Raw genomic sequence first — 17,212 nt, 5'->3', positions numbered from 1 at the left:
AAAATTTTCTCCAAAATACAAATGTAGACTTTAAAAAATAACATATCACTGTATCTCTAAAGCAAGAGCTAATCGGTCATTTTTATGGAGATTTTTGAATTCAGCAGATGAAAATACATAAGAATATGCTAATTTTGAGCCCTAAACAAAATCATTGTTGTCCAGTGTTATCAGACATTCCGGATTATCAGGTCCCGGATTAATGATCTACTCTATTTGGAAAGACATTTATCAAGTAATGCATTAAAAATGATGTAAAAGCAACTGATGAATTGATTATTAAAATCAGTAGCAAATACTTTAAGATATTAAAACATTTCCTACTCTCTCGTTTAATATTAAGAATTTTATAATTAAAATTTTTTGAAATGTTGCGTAACCTGTATTATGTAAAACTAATTTTAAGCTGATATGAAATTAAAATGGGTAAAATCTTCCCTAAGAACGCAGGAGACTGTTTTAAAGAAGTGGAAAATGTTGCAAAGCACATTTAGTACGAAAACGGATAACAATCTTTTTTAGGAATATAGCTTTTAATGATAATCAATCAAGATGATGAAATTAAAGAAAATTATAACTAATATAATGTTTTATATTATGGGGATTGCCTTCCGGGAACTTTCTACGGGGAAACTGGTTCCTGTTTAGGTAATAAACACATGAAAACTTGGAAAACTCCACACCGCTAGTCGTAGATCGGGCACTACTGCCGACTACTAGTGTTCAGGTGTGGTTTCCGGGTTTTCTTCAGTTGTGTAACAACTCAATAGGAGCCTGTTTCCCGAAGAAAGTCATCCCGGGAGGTAACCTATTTGGCAGATCGCGTTACTTTATTCCATCAATCCAAAGTAAAAAAAAATCTCAACGAATTTCACAAAATAAGTATCACATCGGACACACTGAGAGTCCATTTGATGCATGCAGGTTATGTTTTTAAACAAATCATCAAAAAGACGCAGATAATTATATCTTTTGCGAGATGCGATAATATTGTCTCGAGTTATTATATATTGATTAATGTTTTATCCGTTTTATAGATTATCAAAACTTGACCCTTAAGAGATAAAGCAAATTTCGTCAATCGACAAAGATGTTTAGAACCGCTGAACTTTGACAGTCGGTCGCAGGTCCGCGCCTCACCAATGGGCTGACTGCTTGGAATTTTCCGGGATTTTTTTTTATGTATCTATTACCTAAATAGGGGCAAATTCCCATAGTTAGTCCTCCCAAAAGGTATTCGTCTTTGGCAGATTGCCACTCCTGTCGATAATAATCGTAGAGAATTTTACTCCCAAAACTTGTTTCATGGTTTGGTACATAGGACAATGTAAGGTCGATCTGCCAATCTCACGAGGGTTTTACATGGAAAACTGGCTCCTATTTAGACACGTGGAGAAAGCCCAAAAAGTTTGATCCATTCGAAGGCTCTTTAAATGTCAATGACAAAGTTCAGAGAAGTGATTAGGACTGTCGAATTATTTATGTTTTAACTTCTGTTCGTTCTTTCTATTAATAATTTTCTGGATGTTGCAATTAGGTGTAGTCCGCTGGTATCCGAGTAGATAAAGCCAATGAACGCCGATCACCGACAACGTGGGGTTTTCTCGGTTTTCTTCACCTGCCTAACATAAATTGGAACCAGTTTGTTTCCATTAGAAGTGCTCTCAGGAGACGGCTTTCCTTCGTTCGAAAGGGCTTCGTTTCTAAGTGATAAAGTTTTACCTTTCTGAATGAAATAAATTGAAAAATTATTGTAATTTGAACTGTGCATGGCGGAAGCGTTGCTTGATAGAAGTGTTTGTAATTATAAACTTTAAGAGTTAGAAGGCGTCACTTAAGTATCAGCAAGTCTATCTGTACAGCAGAGGTAGAGTACTACAGTTACGTTTACGGTGAAGCCTTTATAATCAAGATAGTGTATTCACTTACAGATTTGCCTCGAAAAATGCGTACCTCGGTTAATCGAGACTCGGAAAATCGGATTTCTACTGTGTATAATCGCGAATGAATATAAAGTATTTTCCCGTTTTATTTTATCCAAAAACTCCGAAAATGTTTAAAATTTGTTAACCAATTTAAAATATTTATTATTTTATTAATTGTCTATTAATTTTTTATGTATAAAAATAAGGTTTGTTTTAAATATTTTTAAAGGAAAAAACAAGTTATTACATCTGTAATCAATTAAAAGATAATTATTTTTTAAGGAAAGATAAAGGGGGGAAAGTCTGTTTCTTAGAAGAATTTCACAAATTTTTTTCGTTTTGCGAGAAATTTTTAAATTAAATGAAGATATAATTATGAAAAGTTCGAAAAAATGGAGAACGAAAAACGACGAACAGAATTATCAATTTTTATCAATTTAAAATATTAAAGATAAATTATCGACAGGTAAAATTCCAGATGGCGCTAGCGAAAACGAAACTCTACTGTTTTAATCCCCCCTCTTTTATCTTGGAGCAATGTGTGATTTCTCGTAGTTTGATTATTAGTGACGTCGCCGTTGTACGGAGTATCTTTTCTAAAGAGAGAAGGGTCGAGAAATGCCCATATTAAAGAATAACAAACGCGCCAAAGAGCAGGAGTATTGCGACACGTGGCCACCGGAAAGGCACTCCTTCCATAAAAATGGTTACGTCAACAGTCCCTTTCAGAATTCAGAATTGTTTGACGTTTCTTTTAAGGTGAGTTTTTATTCCAAACTTTGACTTTTCCGTTGCTGTTTTCTTAATCCATCGAAGTTGACGTAAAACATTCTCCCATTTGCAGCGATATTTTACTTCCAAGAAAATTTTACTTTTTAATTTGTCTCCATTTTATCTGAGTAACTTTTATTGTGCAGTGTTGATGATACTAAAGTCGGCAAAGAAATTTGGAACAATTTTTTAATTGTTTAATTGAAAAAAACCACGTTTCGACCGTTGATACATTGCAAATTCAGTAAAATGTTTCAGTTAAATTTTAGGAATTCGATTACGGAATGCCAAGTATTTAATTATTGTTTTATTTGGATTTTTTGTGCTTAAGTTTACGTGTAGACGTATAAAGGTCAGATGAATCTGACGATAGCAAGCAGTGTGCGTATCTCTAATAGCGCTTTAATTAATTAATTAATTAATAATCAATATCTTTAATTCGTATCATTAATAAAAGGAGAGAAATGCCGATTTTGAACGAGTTTGGGGATTTATCTTTGACAATATTATCTAAAATGGCGAAATCTAACCAAATTATTGAGTTTAACGAGAATGATTTACGTCAACGATTATTTTCTCAGCTGTCTTTGTTTAATCTTTTATTTATCGACGAAACGGGTTTCGATGTCGCAACATTTGTTACGATAAGAGCATAATTTATTTTTTCCATATAATAATATAAAATTTTTTCAGGTGATGTTGGTGGGCGATTCGGCAGTCGGAAAAACTTGCATGTTAATTCGTTATAAAGACGGCGCGTTTTTGTCTGGAGTCTTCATCACCACCGTCGGAATAGATTTTAGGGTGAGCAATAGGAAAATAAAAGCGGTCGATCCGTTGGAAAATTCATCTCTCTTTCATTAAATATTTTTTTTATGACACTTTATCATGCACTGCAACAATACTTGGACTCTTCGAATAATTGGCCAGGATTCGCTGCTATGGAAACCGTAGAGAAAATCAAATAGCTGCTCTAGAAATTCAAAAATTTCATTTTAACTTTATAAATTAACAAGATTTATAATCAATGTTGATTTTTATTGTATTTTGTCTCTTCTTACACAACCAATCTCCAATATCGTTACTTGTATGTTATCAGATGTACGGATTCATTTGTATTTATAATCCGTGCTGAATATATTATCGCGGTTGACCTAGTATATGTAAATGTATAAACTATATTTCCTTTCTTTAATAAATTGAAATATGTATTGTAGCACGAAATACTTAATTACATAATTTTTACTGTTGCTGAGTAAGACATTTAAAATCGTTCCTTAACACGTGGACTTGAAAATTATAATTTCTTTTCCGAATTATATAATCTTCAGAAGTTTGAACTTAAATGTTCTTTAGTAATCTTAACTAATTCTATTTAATATTCCGGATTTTTCGGAAAATTAATTGCTTTCTGCATTGATTATTTATATACAGTGGGACCTATAAACCTGGAACCATAGGAGTTTTGTTGATCTTTGTTTATTCTTTTGCAGCAAAGCATGGCGTTAAGTAGAGAGGAATGAATTCGTTATTTTGATGGATTTCGACCCACAGTTAGCGAGAAGTCACTGAAGAGTTTAACAGACTAAATCCAGACTTCCCACCAATCTCACTGTATGCAACTTGTTAGACTCTTCGGCAACTTTATGCCTACCAGTGGCCAAGCCGGAAGTTCCGTTCCCTGAACAATGGTAGTTCGGTCGTGGGGTCGCGCCTGGCCATGACGTGGAGTTTTCCTGGTTCTCTCCACTCTTGAACGCCTAAATAGGAGCCAGTTTTCCTTAAAAAGATCTCCCGGAAGGCACCCCCTAGACAGATCGCCCAAGTATTGCGTTGCCTTAACTAACAAAACAAACAAAACATTTTTCGGCAACTTCTCTCTGATTTACAGGTTCCCACCATCAAAATAACGAATTCGTCCTCTTGACGCCATATTTCTCTTGTTAGGAGAATAAACAAAGGCGACATAACTCCTATGGTTAGACTTGTGGGACAACCTAAAAACAGTATAGAGAAACCACTAATACACTTCTATTAAATACAATAAATGGATAATAATACGTATTATACTAATTTTATATTAGTATTATAATACTTTTATTATTTTAAGAAAAAATAACTATAATTGTAATTCGCTTTCAAAATGATATATTGCAGAACAAGATTGTAAACGTAGACGAAACCAAAGTAAAATTACAGGTTAGTAACAAACTATTATCATTTACATAAGAAGTAATAATATCCGCTATAATAATAACTAACAAATTGATTTTATTGTGCTAAGATATGGGACACTGCCGGACAAGAAAGATTTAGAAGCGTAACACACGCTTATTACAGAGATGCACACGGTGAGTAAATTATTTTTGTCTCGTTTTTCATATATTGCGAACACTTATGTCATATTGTTTGGTTAGATTAATCTTATTATCGGTGCCTATACGTTAAATATACTAAGACTTTTCTTTTAAATGGACACGTTCTAAACTCCGTTTAAGTTTAATTCTACTCTTAATTCCATCCTCTTAATTTGCGAACCGTTGCTGTACCTTATATTAGTGAAAAGAACTAAAGATACTTACTGTTTCGAACATTTCATATAAGCCTATATATTGTATATGTGAATGAAGATTATGTCAAAAAACATGTGTTCCGGTTCTTTCTAGATGGAAGACGATGCAATGTCCTAGTATTAGTATCACAGCTTTCATTTTCGATTTACTCTTGTTCGAAACAATCCTTATTATTTACAAAGGAATATTACATTTTTAATTGTGATGGGATTGTCACCTGTGGACATTTTAGATTGTTTTACATAATTTGGCTCTAAAGAAAGGTCGTCTCAGTTGTGGAGAATAGTTTGTTCCTGGTGATTGGACATGGCGAGTAGAGAAGATATTTTTATTATCTGTTTACCTGTTTTAATGTTGTTAATACCTTATTATGTTTCTTCTATCCATAGTCTAAGTACTGTGCCAATCTCTGAGACATTGTACCAATTCATTAGTAGTAATGCCAAAGTTCTTCGCTTACATAGAAAGTTACGTTTTGTACTAGTGTGTAATACTGTAATTGAGTAGTGTAGTCTAGAGCAGCGGTCGGCAACAGGTGGTCCGTCGACCATTGATGTCCGCGAGAAAATTTGGGTGGTCCGTGGACAAATTTGGACATTGATCAACAGAAGGTTACACGAAGTATTACGAAAGAAATGCAAAATGTTTAGTTGCTTTTTTTACTCATGTGGGTGGGTTTTTTATTCGAACCTAAAACAAATACGAAGCGACTGTTATCGGTAAATAATGAACAAATAATAATAATGGGAGTGCTGATTGTCGTCCTTGGTGGAAAAGCGTTAATAATCTATAAACTTATTTCAAACAAGCAGCAACGAACTTTAGGCTTGTATTAATTTGTTATAATTAAACACCCGAGTTTCATATTAATATAGTAAAATTGAACTTTTATGATCATTATTCTACAGATTTTGTATCGTTTAAAAAATTCATGATAGTGGTCCGCGGGATTCAAAATTGTGAATTTAGTTCAGAAAGGTTGCAGACCTCTGGTCTAGAGTATTAGCAATGTATAATAATTGAGAGAGATTTTACTATATCGTTACGACTTCCCGACAGCCACGATTTAAAAATTTAGAATTTTGATAAATTCATTGTTTTTACGAATCTGTGGAGAAAGAAAGAAAACAGCAAGAAGTTGCATAACTTTCCCGAAAATAAAGTTAAAAATTGTCTGTGGCGCCATATGTTTGAGATTTTATTTAAAAAACTTTTAATAATATTTAATTATTATAAAATGGCGAAAAAGCTTACTTTTGAGGTAGAAATGAGTTTTATAAAAAAAATCATAGTATAGTACATAGTATATATTGGCAGCATTCAAAAGCACTTTGTCCAGAGTGATTCGAAGGATCAGAATTGTTTTGAATATATTAATTATTTGCTCAAGAGATAAACTTTTACCTGAGAATTGGAGACAAAATTCAAGGTCGTCCAGTTCTTTCGGCAAACATCCGTGCGAAATATTTCTATGCATTACATTGTGCGTTACGATTTCAACAATATTTTATAGTATTCGTTAATATTACATTATAATTTTATTCTTGAAAATATTTTTAAAACCGGTAAAGACCTTTTTTTAGTGTCTACTCGTAGTCGAGTGGATAAAATCAAGCGGTTTCGTTGGTACTTGGTCGTGCCTCGCCACATTGGCTGTTTCTCTGGGTTTTCTTCTTGTTTAAACCTAAACAGATGTCAGTTTCCCGTAGAAAAACCTTTCGGGAGGCACTCCCCTTGGCATATTAGTCTAAGTGTTACCTTTCTTATTTCATCAATCGATTCCAATTTCAGTCAGTTAATTTCTGGAGGCAATATCTCTCCTGATCTTTTGTTTATAAAAGTAATCGTGATATAGATTTTGAGTACTTCGATAACTTTTTTCTTTTTCCGGCAGAAGCGTCAAAGCAGGTGACCGAATTATGAATATTTCGCGCGTAGATATAGATTTATTTTTCGAATTGTAAACTGACAATTCGAGAAAGCTAGCAGGATATTAAAAATAATTAATGTAGTTTATTGTTAATGATCTTGATTTTATCGAATAAAGGAGGAGGAAACTGAGGATGCAGTTTGAAAACAATCACGATCTTTAAAATAAATATTTTAGTATAAACTTACGTTATACAAATGAAATTTAAGCTGGATAAAAGATATAGTCCTGTCAAAGAGCACGCGATCGTTTTAAAGGAGTGTGAACACTATGATTTCCTTGAACATCATAGCAATTTATGTCGGAGTCGACGTTTGTATATGATAAAAATTGCAAAGATCCGACCGACAAAAATTGTACTCTATTTTCAATTTATGTTAACAAATATCGGAGGCAATTCAAAATTTATCAATCAAAATCAGTATGTTATGTGCCCGTACACAATAATTCAGAATATAGAAAAATAATTTTATAACGATTCTATCTGAAATAAGCATCCTGTTCCCATTTGATTCAATAAAAAAATCTGAAGTGTCAGCTATTGGCTGTTGTTGTAATGATTTCATAACTCATGTGATCGAGATGGAAGAAGCGATTGCAGAATTTTGTTCTTCTGGGGAACAATTCATTTCTCTGTGCTGTTTCTCTTTCTAATGTTCTACCATCATGAAAGATCCTTGGAGTATAGTATCGTCGTCTTCTCCATCACTCTATCCCTCGCCTTAGCTTTTAGCTCTGAATATCTCTTTCTATCTCTAATATCATCCGGTAATAATATAATCTTCTCCTTTTGATCTACCATTCCCCCTCTAACATCTCTCATTAAACAGTTTCTTTTATTTCTTAAAACATTCCCAATCCAGTTTCTTTTCATTTCTCTAATTTTTTCATTTATTTTCTCTTCTCTTCAACCCTCTCCAACATTGCTTTATTTTTCACTTTGTCCACCCAGCTAATTGTTTCCATTCTTCTCCATGCCTATAAGACTCAAAGACTTCCAGTCTCTATCTCTCTTCCTCTTACACGAGATTCCTTGGATAAAACTCTGTAATAGCGTTAAAACATACTTTTACACGATAAAGAATATTATTAGCGAGTGTACCTTCTATATCTGTATGAAATCAACAAAAATTAAAAATGGCAACTACGTAATTTTTAAGATAGCAAACTGGATAGCAAATCATAAGTTCTTAAAATATTTATCATATAGATGAGGATTCCATTGTATCACTAACGGTCATTTATGAAATGAGGTATTTAAATGGATCATTATATTCACTTCCAGTACTATTGTTTTTGAAAGTACAGTATCATCTGTTTGATCTTCACATTCGCAATACAGTGTGATAATTTGGATTCACCAAGACGAACTGTTCGAGATAGCGTCATGTTTTAAGTGCATTCATTATACAGAACTAGAAACGTTGCAGTACAGTAACATCATGGAATGCACGCAGATCAAGATTATGCGATTTAAGTGCGTAAAGACTCTATATTTGATGCTGATGATAACGATAATAGCTCACGACCAACCTCGAACGGTTACGTAGTCAGTTTGCTGCTGTGGGTGCTGCAGGGCTTTGGACACTTCGTATCTTCGATGTTTATATTTAATGCGTAATTAAATGTAAAAGTAGTAATAAAAAAGGAACAATGGCGTATCCAGATTTTGAGAACATGGATAATCAAGGCGCAAGCTCCTTGTCGTTTTTTTCGGAGAATGTTACTCAACTATCTCAGAATTAACTTCTTTAGTTAACTTAGCTTTTAGCTCTAAAAATAAAATTAAAAAATAAAATAAAAATAATACCTAATTGAATTTGTGCATATCGCACAAATTCAATTAGGTATTATTTTTATTTTAAAGTAACAAAACTGATTGCTTTGGTATTAAGGGGGATGCTGCAGCACCATAAACTCCCTCTGGACATGCCCTTGGAAGGTGCAAATATCTCGACTGAGATAACAACAACTCATAGTTAATTTAAAAAACTTAAGTTTATAACGTTTCTGGAATTTCCACATTTAGTTAGACTAAGTAGCCGTTATAATAGGGGTAACAGGATATTTAATAGGATAATACGGATTTTCTATTATCAAAAATATGTAAAATGTTAGTCGTTTTCTTTGTCTGTTTTGTTCGATTTTAAATTAGTTGCTTGGAATTTAATAGAAGTGAATAGAATTGAATTTCTTAACAAAAATATATCGTCAAACCTCGATTTACCGTCTTCCTACATAGCGCTACCTTTGTACAGCGCCAGTACTTGCTCGTAAACGGATGGTTGTAACGATTAAATAGTAATATTCTTCGTTATCTCTGAATTACCAAATGTAGGATTTTGCGTTGCAAAGAACATTTTCACCAAATCACGTGACTTTCAAACCCAAGCTTGCGCATAGATCGCATTATATTTAAATAATTTTTACTTTTTGCAATACTTCGATTTTGGAGGCGAAAACGGTGGTGCTAAATCGAGGTATGACCGTAAATTGTTTAGAATTCTTTTACATCAGTTAGCCCCCTACTTACGACCCATGTTTGACAATAATCTGCACTTAAGATAGCTGAAAATAATATATTAACAACTCATTTTGAGGGTCTCAACAACGTTTTACTCACAATTACTGTTAAATGGGATACTATAATGAGCAATAAATACACACACAACAATACACAATAACTCGTATATTTCCACGCCATTCCCCTCAAAACGCGAGAACGAAATTAACTTTCGATCCGAAACTCGTTTTAATTTTATAATAAGGTTAAGGTGAGTTAATGATAAAGTAAATCTATATATAAACAGTTGAGTCCGCATAAGTCTACACCCCAAGGGGAAGGGAAGTGGAAATGTGTCGAGTTATCCGATGTGACGACTAAAGCGAAGTTGGAAAATAACCACAAAACTACAATTAGGAAAATACAGTAGTGCGTTATACAGTAGTACAGGCTTACAATACATTGTGTCCTCCATTTACAATTACTTTGTAGATGAAAAACTGAAAAATTCGTTTAGTGTTGTTGGTTTTGAACACTTAACTGTCTCGACTTTCTTTTTCAACGATCACGAACGCCTTGAAAACATCATCATTGCAATTGTCAATCGTTGGCAAGTAACGTCTAAGGATTCTTAATGCCTCTAGCGTGAGAAAATGCAAAATTAGATTCTGGTGTGACGTTGCTGTAGATTGTATATTTTCTTTTTGTTTATCTGTTATTATTTTATACATAAAAATATATAAAATGTTAAGGCATTTTTATTAATATGTATATATATATTAATAATAATAATAATAATATATTATTAGATATATTAATTATATATTAATAAATAAATCGACTCCCCCTCCTGAAAAAAATGAGTTCGCATCACACGTGCGGAGTGATTCATTTTTTCAGGAGGGGGTGACGACTTATCAGTGTGTGGGACAGCAAAAGTATGTCGACTTATCCAGTAGTGACGAGTTAAACGGTGTCGAGTAAACCGGAGTTTTTTAACATTAATGCCATATGTACAGTCGGCACACAATACTAACAGGCAAATAATTGTGACATCGTTACAAAATCGGGCTGCAATTTTCTAATCAAATTGTTAAACTTATTTAATCTATATCTTTATTTATATATATAAAAATGGACGTGTTTGTGCCTATACGTCACTCTGCAGCCAAAACTACACATCGCACATGAATGGTGTTTGTGTGTGGTAGCCCCAAGTCTCCCATCGTGCACTATGGTGGTTGCGTCTCCATAGCTATAAGGGTGTGAGAGAGATGGGGTTTGAAAGTGATTGACTTCGAAAATGTGATGCTTCAATGAGAATGTTCCAGTTTTTTCTAGAAAGTTCCAGAACCTAGAGGTGAAATTTGTTACACAGTTACACAGTTAGGGTACGTCATGAAAACGCACACTAAGAAGGGATTTTTCGAAATTTCCCCGTCGGGGGAGAGCATTAAGGCTTAACCGGAAGAACGACTACTACTATACTATTTTAGTTGCGATTTTTTTGTTTTTAATTACGTTTAATCTTCATTGAGTACTTAGGGGTATTAAATTGATAAAATTTCAGACATTGTTATAAATATTTTTATATATTTCGATTTTTTAACCAAATGTTCGAACCGTTTTAAATTCGAATTTCTTTTGCATATTGGTTCGATTATAGAACGATTGTAAACGTTCCAGAAAATTTATCAAATTAAAAACAGTTCGTTTGATTCTCAGCAATTCTCATCATTCTCAGCGGTAGATGTTAATAAGATACCGTAATTAATTAAAATATTATCTTTGTGTTAATAATTCATTTAATATGGCTAGTAAACATAAGAAACGATTGGGTTTTCAATTACAATATTCATATCGTACGTAAGTGGTATTATGCGCAGCCTTGGGAATCACACCCCTTTATCACCATTTTTTTTAAATATTGCACCACAACCGATCCGACTTACGATGACAGGATTATATATCGGTCGTAAGTCGGGGATCTCACCAGTGGCCAACTGGTGCATCATACGGTCGCGGGTTCGGACCTCACCAACAGGCTGGCCTCGCACGCCTTAACACCCATCGCTATTATTATCTTGGCTAATTAATTTTGCATAATAGATGACGTTTAACTCGAAAAAATCAGCTTGCAAAATGATTTATACTGAAAATAAAAAAGATGATAATTTTCTAAATTGTTTATTAAAATCTAAAAATTATGTTAAAAGTATATTTTAAAATATAATTAAAGTACACTACAGCTACTTCCTATTAGGATAGTTCGATATTAGACAAATCGTCATATCCTGTAGACGTAAAACGGATGTGCTTTGGAACCTGGTGTTTTGTTACATATATTTAAATAAATTATATGTTTAAAGATTAAATTTATACATAAATAAATACCGAGAGAAACTTCTAGATGGGCTTAGTTTTAAATGAAATTGTATTATAATTAATAATTACGAACGTATTTTGATATTTTCATTATCAATTCGTTTAAATATTACACAAAATAATAAAAATAAAACTTGATTTCAAAATTTAATAAAATTCCGCTACAGAAATTAATGTTTTAGATTTAATACGAGTATTTATTATTTAAACTTTATATATTTGTATAAACAAATATTTTAAGTAATTTATAGTAATTTTATTTTCGTGTTAGCGTTGTTGTTGCTATATGACGTCACGAACAAGACAAGTTTTGACAACACTAGGGTAAGCGATCTTGGTTTTTTTACATTTATTTAATAATTGTTAAAGTGTGTAATTTATAACAGCTTTCGAAATGCTTTTCTCGTTTCGACAACAGAGTTTTATTGCTTGAAATTTGAATTATTGGCTTTAATGCAGCCTAATAAGCAAACGGATGCCAGAGTCTGTTTCATTGGAAACTGTATCTGTCATTGGCTTGTTCATCCAACTGTATTAAAGCCGATTCAATAGGCATCGCTTTCATTATTTGCTGAATTTGTACAAACCATCTTTTTTTTTCTTTTTATAACTCTCTCCGCCTTATAGGCACTAAGCGGGTCCTTTTGGCAAGCCCATTATGGTATCTGCCATGCCCACAATGGGGCGCCTGAATGAGGAAGGATGGGATATCTGGACAGATCACCTCCGAAAAATTCTGGGGTTTTGACCATCCTGATTCGATCCCGGGTTTCCCAAAGCGGTAGGCTGCCCCTATTTTCCGGTTGTCACAGTAGCGTAATTAGAACCGATATTATGGGAAACCCGAATTATAACGTACTGTACAAACTTACATTCTTTCAGGTGCTAAATTAATTTTTTTTTTTTTGCTACCATGAAGCTTGAACTGTTAGAGGGCCCTCTTCATAGCGAGCAACCGTATGGCACCATACACAAAGTTGCTCCAGACCCTCTGGGATTAAGGGCCCTGAAGCTTAGGCTCCATTAGTTTCACAATAGATTCGCCACTGCATTCACCTCTACTACTACTATGGATGTAACCATTAGCGCTACAGATGAAGAGTAAATTCTTAGATATTATGTAAATGTCTGTAAGTGCATTTATCACTTTCAAATCTTTTTCTTGTAGGCCTACTGATTTGATTTTTTCCGAATTTATTTATTTACAAAAGTAAAGAGAGCCCTCGTTGGTTACGCTACTGTTTCATGTTTCTCTGTATAATTTTATGGCTGATTCTTTTATTAGACTGCAATTTTACATATAATTTCGTGATCTTTGACTGATTTGTTATACCAATAAATGTGGCTGGTGCTTTATTTAGATGATCGCTTAGATTATATAATTCCAAGTATTTTATATAAATAGTTATTTTGAATATTTGAATGTTTGCAGTATCCTGTTTTTAATTCCAGTTAGCAAAGACGAGGTAACGACTTTTTATCGAGGTTTATATTTAACTTGTTTGCTTTCACGAATGAGGAATAAACGATATTTTATTTTAAATATATCAAATAGTATATCATCCACCAATTGACTCACCGACTGTCCAGAATCCACATGTCAGTGAATGTCATTGCTGAATAGAAGATAATTTTAAGAAATATATTTCACATGTTTATGAAATAAACTGATAAAATTATCAGCCGAATATTTATCAAATATTTTAGTTGCAGTCGATGTAATAACTTAATTCTTGGATGATAATTTAGCTAAAACCTGAGTTGATATTTTCGTATTCAAATAATGCTAAGATACCAAGAGTTCGAAACTTTGTAAAAGTCATTACTAGGATAGGGACATCGCCAGACTTTGAATTGAGATACCTAGTAGAATTGAGGCGGAGCCGGAAAGAAACAGGAGATTCTTGCACCTGCTAGGGGACAGATAGACGAACGGATACACTTTCCGCCACAGAGAAATGATTCAAGACCAAAGCAATCGCATCGATTGGTGTGTTTTTTGTTCATTTTTCGCGCATATTTTTCGTTAGGCGCGCTCAATCGCGTCAGAGAGCATGGATTACTCCACCGTATCTCGAAAACGAAGTCAAGGACCCATTTTTTAAATTATATTTTTGGATTTCTCATCGCGACTGTTTGAAAAATGGCAAAGTTTCATCAAAGTCGATGGATCAAATTTTGAGGAAGAAATAATTCTGTAAACTACAAAGAAGTTTCGCTAACGCTCCACCTCAAAAATAATTGTTAATGAATTTCTTAATAATCAGCAAAAGTTTGAGTTCTTTCAGATTACGGACAATAAATGTGATTGCTGTTCAGTGAAGTCTTTTTAATTTAAACACCAAAAAGGAATCCAAAATTTAATTTAAACACCAAAGAGGAATTATTTTTAATTTGCTTGAAAATTAAACTAGTTTTATGAAAGTTTCTATTATTCATTTTCTTTTTACTTCTTTTCCATTCCGTAATCATTTCAACTTTCAAAGCTACACTTGTATACATTTTCGCTAGACCGTATGTTATATTGCAGGTTTCAGTTTATAAGAGTATCTCATAGGAGTTATGCTGATCTTTGTTTATTTTTTTACGGATAAAGCGTGATGCTGAGTAAGGCGAAACAAATTCAAGTTATTTTGATGGTAGGATCCACAGTTTGCGAAGAGTTTAGCTGGCTGCATCCATCATACACAACTGGCCTGTTAAACTCTTCAGAGACTTCTAACTGTTGGCTCCATCATTAACATAATTTGAATTCGTTCCATCTTAGTCAACACACGCTTTATCTGTAAAAGAATAAACAAAGATCAGCATATCTGCTATGTTTCCAGATTTGTGGGTCACCTTGTACTGTACATTCAATACAATATAAATAAAGAGAAACAAAATATCATAAAAATATAAACCGCATATTCGTAGTAGAAGCAACAAAAGGCCGTAGGCTCCCCGCCTCTGTCCTAGAATACGAAACGATTACTTATACAGTATATTCAATACACAGCCTACGAAGAATATCGGAAAAACAGAGAAATGCAATATTTGCTTTTTCCCATTCGTTGGATTACGGTGCTTTACGTGACAAATTCATCTCTAGTTATTAATGACAGAATGTATATAAATGGAAATCGATAACCTACTTTATATGTTTTTTAGGCTTGGTTGGGGGAAATTAACGAATATGCCCAAGACGACGTGGTTATTATGCTAATTGGAAACAAAGCAGACGTTTCGGCAGAAAGGGAAGTGAAATACGAAGATGGAGAGAGACTGGCCAAAGTAAGTGACGCTTTACTGATCTTTCGGCATTTGTTACGCGTTATTTATATTTATAATTTGTGTTTAATCAGGAGTACGGAGTGACTTTTATGGAAACCAGTGCGAAAACTGGAATGAATGTCGACCTGGCATTTATGGCCGTAGCTAGGTAACTACTTAATAAATTATTATGTACGATTGCTCTTAACCGAACAACGAATCGATTTATTGACTTTTATTTATTTACAAAATCAATTTTATTTTAAATTATTGCATTATTTTAAATTAAAATTCGAAACATAAAATAATATAAATAATTACTTATATTATTTTACTTATTAATTTACCACTATTATAGAATGTAACATATTTTGTACATAGAATCAGGGCCGGATTATCGAATAGGCAAAGTAGGCAAATGTCTAGGGCCCGTAATTCGGAGGGGCCCGGCTTCAGTGCAGAAGATTTCTGTTTCAAAACGAGTTAAAAATTATGTAAGAAATTCGATAGGACAGAAAAGGCTGTATTTAACAATTCCTACTAAGCTCCGCTCGACTAGCCGTTGCCTAAAAAAAAAAAAAAAGTCAACAGTCACCCGTGCGTCAGAAGTAATGTGCTGTACGCCACGAGATCTTTTCTAAATCTAAACTTATACGTCGTGACATCGCATATTCGATATAGCGTTCAAGTTGCTCGAGTGCGAAGATATTACAATTCAATAGTGTTTTATAAAAGAGTTAAAAAGGGTGACACTACGGTGTGACTTGGGGTGACACCACGATATCCGCACCGGGTGTCACCCATGCTAGCTACGCTAATGTCACATTATATAAGATTTGTTTAGAAGCAACTTATTTAAATGGGGCCCCAATTTAAATTTTGTCTAGGGCCCGCTAGAGGCTTAATCCGGCGCTGCATAGAATGTAACATCTTTGGTGTCTTTTTGCGTTTGGTTATAGTCATACAAGAAATCCTCGTTAATTCGAATTCGGATAGTTCGAAATTTCGTTAGTTCGCAGTTATACTTTTGCCCCGGTTGGAGATTGATATTTGCATGCTAAGGAATTCGGTTAGTTCCAAAAACAGCTACTTCGAAATTTAAAGTGAAAATTCTGTTTGGACTTTGATATGCTTATGTTAACTCGTTGCGTTTAGCTCCAAGTGCCTCCATAATATAAGAGAACAGTGGACTAAGAACAACTCTAATCTGATCAATATGGCTTTGCTTTTACAGTAACACATTTTCGGGTATCACCATACCCATGGACTACCCTTTTTTTTCTCGTGTCATAAAATATGGCTGGTTTTCGGGATTACAAGGTTAGGCTACGAGTAGCAGTGTGAGATATTTGTAGGGCTCAAGGCTACATTTGGACGACTTATTACTTTTTGGGCAACTTAAAAAATAATTTGGGCTGCATTTCGAGAATTCTGCTTTGCTTTACTTTTTAGGTTCTCACTAGATACGCGCTGTTTACCTATAATTTACTTATATTTCAGGTATTATTATTTATTAGCAAACTGAATACGTGGCCGTATTCCGTTTGCTTAATAAATTACATCAGTTATCTGGCATTTGACATGTACAGAGTTATGTAAATCTCAAATAATTCGATGCCGCGATTATTTCGTCCCTTGAATTTGGAGCTAAAGAGAAATTCCTGTATTAATATTAATGATATTATATATATATATAATCATTAAGATTAATACAGGAATTTTTCGTCATATATATTACTGTAAAGATATAAGCATTGAGAAATGTCGATCAGTCAATCAGAATCAATTTCATCTACATGTGACATTCTGCTGATCTCAACAAGTCTAAAGCCCTGGTCACACTATGCGATTTCCAGCCGCGCAGGCGACCGCA

The 17,212-nt window shown here is 33.6% G+C and overlaps 1 protein-coding gene across 3 annotated transcripts in view; it reads left to right on the top strand.

Moving 5' to 3' along the window:
* The window catches only part of LOC136982481 (ras-related protein Rab-37-like), a 57,187-nt gene that overhangs the window by 29,606 nt on the left and 10,369 nt on the right, over positions 1 to 17,212 (top strand). The window contains exons 1-7 of one of the 3 annotated variants that reach the window (XM_067278975.1): positions 2,423 to 2,684; positions 3,390 to 3,500; positions 4,854 to 4,895; positions 4,981 to 5,047; positions 12,359 to 12,411; positions 15,238 to 15,360; positions 15,432 to 15,508. In XM_067278975.1, coding sequence (XP_067135076.1) covers positions 2,544 to 2,684; positions 3,390 to 3,500; positions 4,854 to 4,895; positions 4,981 to 5,047; positions 12,359 to 12,411; positions 15,238 to 15,360; positions 15,432 to 15,508 — 614 coding nt within the window. In that variant the 5' untranslated portion in view covers positions 2,423 to 2,543. Of the gene's footprint in view, positions 1 to 2,422; positions 2,685 to 3,389; positions 3,501 to 4,853; positions 4,896 to 4,980; positions 5,048 to 12,358; positions 12,412 to 15,237; positions 15,361 to 15,431; positions 15,509 to 17,212 lie in introns of those variants that run through there. The other 2 variants (XM_067278973.1, XM_067278974.1) reach the window with 2 other exon arrangements.

Source organism: Centruroides vittatus, unplaced genomic scaffold (genome assembly GCF_030686945.1).
Source record: "Centruroides vittatus isolate TY-2023 unplaced genomic scaffold, ASM3068694v2 contig_846, whole genome shotgun sequence".
Lineage (NCBI taxonomy): Eukaryota > Metazoa > Arthropoda > Arachnida > Scorpiones > Buthidae > Centruroides > Centruroides vittatus.
The sequence above is the reverse complement of the archived record's forward strand: the minus strand, read 5'-3'. Positions and strand labels throughout refer to the sequence as shown.